Here is a 3031-nt window from a genome sequence, read left to right as displayed (position 1 = left end):
CAGGGCTCGGTGAAGCTCACGTTCCCAAACTGCAGCTAAACTGCATTCTTCAAACGTCGTTATTTGTGGTGTGACCGCAAAGAAACAAAGAGCGCTGAATAAACTATGATACACAGATACGCAGAAGAGGCAGTTCAAAGAGAGTTCAAGGGCCATTTAAAATACAGCGATTTATACATCGATTTCTAAGGGCTTTGTCTGTCAGGATTAAGAGAAAGGTTTGGCTTCATACGAAGGACTGGTCGGTCCTGTACAATTATGTGATGCTGTGGTGACGGCTGTGATTGTTTATAGTCCATTACGACTGAGTCAGTGTTTTACCAGTTTGTGGAGGCTAGGTGTTTTCTAAATGAACTTTTAGCAACCAGCGTTTGACAGCAGTGACAAAGACACTTGGTTTTGGTCGTGGAAAATCTCCAGACTCTGATCTGTATTTACACGTTGATCCAGGTAGTTCTGGCAGGCAGGAAATCCAAGGGAGACCTAAAAAATTATATTTTGATTTGAGAATTGAAATATATATATATATATATATATATATATAAACAATTCTCTGTAACAAGTATTTTTGGTGAACTCTGGTGACCTCTTCCTTTGTCTTCTGTTGACGACAAATCGTCACAATGTTTCTGTAGGAGAACCAAGTTTATTTTCTAAAAAGTAGATAAATCAGTTAGACAGGTCCAAAATAATACTTTTTTTGTATCTATTTCTTCAAGAATTGTGTTCTTGAAGGAGCATCTGATTTCTTAAAAAATAAATATAAAATAAAATAGCTGAGTTTTAAATACATATTTAAACTGGTCATCTTTGATCAGCTTTTTTTTGTAGTGATTTTACAAGTGCCCTGCTGTGAAGCAGTGGCTGTCAATCAGGTCATTTGTTGCAGCTGCGTCACTTCAGTGCACACTCCCAGCCCAGTTCAAATCCAGGGGCTTCTGTGAGGAGCTCACGTCAGCTTCCCTGACATTCTTTTTCTTTTCTTTTTCTACATATATATTTTTTTAAAAATATATATATATTAACACTTCTGTTGTTTTTTTGTGTGACATGCCTGCCTTTGAGGAGGATCCTGCTCTTTTGTCCAAATCCAGACTCATCTCACACCTGGTTTTCCACAATGTCAAGCTGCCGCCTACCAAGAGCAGAAAAGTGGTCTATGTGGAGTTGTACCAGCGACACATCAAACAGAGAAAAGAAGTGGAATTCTCCAGTGAGAAGGAGGAGGAGGAGGAGGCAGAGGATTTGGTGGAAAATGAACACGTGAGTCACTCAAGAGTTCAGGCAAGTGTGAGAACATGACGTCGATGTAATGTTACCGGGTCGTGGGGGGGGGGTGCAGTCTCCATGACCGCCACCCAAATCACAATGCACCGCACTAACCCCCCCCACCCCCCTCCTGTGGGTGGTGAGTCCACTGGAAGTTACCAACTAAAATGGTTCCGTATACCTGTCCTACCTCGCGTGTTTTTCTAGGTCACGCTTTTTCATAATTAAATCACCGTTCACTGCTGCTGGCGTCTCATTCCTTATTCCATCAGCGCTCGCCCTCATCATGGTCATTTTGTTTTTACCAGATTTTGTCCCACCTGATTACCTTGGTGTCATTTGGCCCCACATGACTTTCTTCTAAGTAAAAAAATGTCGTCGTCTTATTCTTTTTCCGAGAATTAAAAACGTGACCCAGTAATGGATAAGCAGGTGTAGATGGATGGATAAACACCGGTGTGAAAAACAATCCTGCATATTGTACATACAACATCATACATACTTATGACAACAGGTCATGTCTACAACACACACTTTGGAATAAACACAGTGTGGGTGCACATTACTCTGAAATGTTGTCGTGGCAGTATGTTTACATTTCACTTCTACGACGCAGTGTGAAGAGTGAACTTTGAATTTTTTTATTTTATTTTTTTTAAGCTTAAATGTTGCCTCTTCATTGAATGGAACCATGCAGGACTGGAGAACTGTTCAGCTTCACTGATCAGAGCTGAGGTTGATAAGAATAACAAGTGAAAGGAAAACAAACAAACCAAAAAACACTGGTACAGATCTATTATTATTAGTAGTAGCAGTAAGTAAAGACAACTCGTGCTGCTCAAATTAGGTATTACAATTTATTTACAATTTTTATTTTACCACAGATATTCTTCTCGTTCTGTGTTTGTAATTCTGTTGTTGCTTCACTAGTGAATAGTGTGAATAAAGAAACATTTACGTTGACGTTTGAAGATTAAACAGTTTTTACTGCTCTCCATCCTAAACCTGGAATGTGCTGCGATTCAAATTCCTGCTACTTCCACATCTCAATCAGCATTTATTAAATTCTGTCTTTTTGTTGTTTTTTTTTAAGCGCGACGGCACGAATCCAGAAGCCTCAGAAGTACCTGATCCAAGTTCCCTGACGGACCGTGACCTCAAGGCCGAACTGCTCAAACACGGGGTTACAGCCGGACCCATCGTCGGTCAGTGTGAACTCAATACTCAGTTCTACGTGTCTCCTGGTGTTAACAGCAGAGTTGCTGTTATTTTTTGTTTTTTTTTTAGTTGGGATTTAGTATGTAATGAACTGGAAGGTAATGTTATTTGTTACTTTACTGCATGTGGCACAGCTCTGTGGGTAAAAGGGTGGGGCGTGTAGCGTGTGTTTGTGTGTTAACTAGAACAGTGAAGAGGAAGTCAGTTTTATTTAATATTTTTTAACAAATTAACCAATTAACACAACATTATAAAAAACACTTGTTGAGGTGTAATGTCCTCGTCTGTCCACTGTAACGCTAAACTGTTAAGAAACTAATCGTACAGTCAGTCTGTCTCTTGTCTTTGTCCCCGATGTAAAAAATTGTTGACCGACTTAAATAAACGACCACTGGGACGGTGAGAAACTGAACTGAACTCATCTCGGTTATGAATAAATCATATTTATGCCGTTTACTTAAGCTAGCCTCCACCCGGACCTTGTACGAGAAGAAGCTCCGCAGGCTGCAGGTGTCGGATGGTCACGAGCCGCACCGGGGGGGGG

The 3031-nt window shown here is 40.4% G+C and overlaps 1 protein-coding gene across 1 annotated transcript in view; it reads left to right on the top strand.

Annotated features, from left to right (window-relative positions):
* The first annotated feature begins 699 nt into the window (after window positions 1-699).
* LOC103385354 (lamina-associated polypeptide 2, isoforms beta/gamma-like) overlaps window positions 700-3031 on the top strand; it is a 5664-nt gene continuing 3332 nt past the window's right edge. The window contains exons 1-3 of the mRNA XM_025059157.1: window positions 700-1284; window positions 2363-2474; window positions 2950-3027. Of these exons, the coding sequence (XP_024914925.1) occupies window positions 1051-1284; window positions 2363-2474; window positions 2950-3027 (424 nt within the window). The 5' untranslated portion in view covers window positions 700-1050. The remainder of the gene's footprint in view (window positions 1285-2362; window positions 2475-2949; window positions 3028-3031) is intronic.

The sequence above is a fragment of the Cynoglossus semilaevis genome, chromosome 10, assembly GCF_000523025.1.
Source record: "Cynoglossus semilaevis isolate Cse_v1.0 chromosome 10, Cse_v1.0, whole genome shotgun sequence".
Taxonomy (NCBI): domain Eukaryota; kingdom Metazoa; phylum Chordata; class Actinopteri; order Pleuronectiformes; family Cynoglossidae; genus Cynoglossus; species Cynoglossus semilaevis.
The sequence above is the reverse complement of the archived record's forward strand: the minus strand, read 5'-3'. Positions and strand labels throughout refer to the sequence as shown.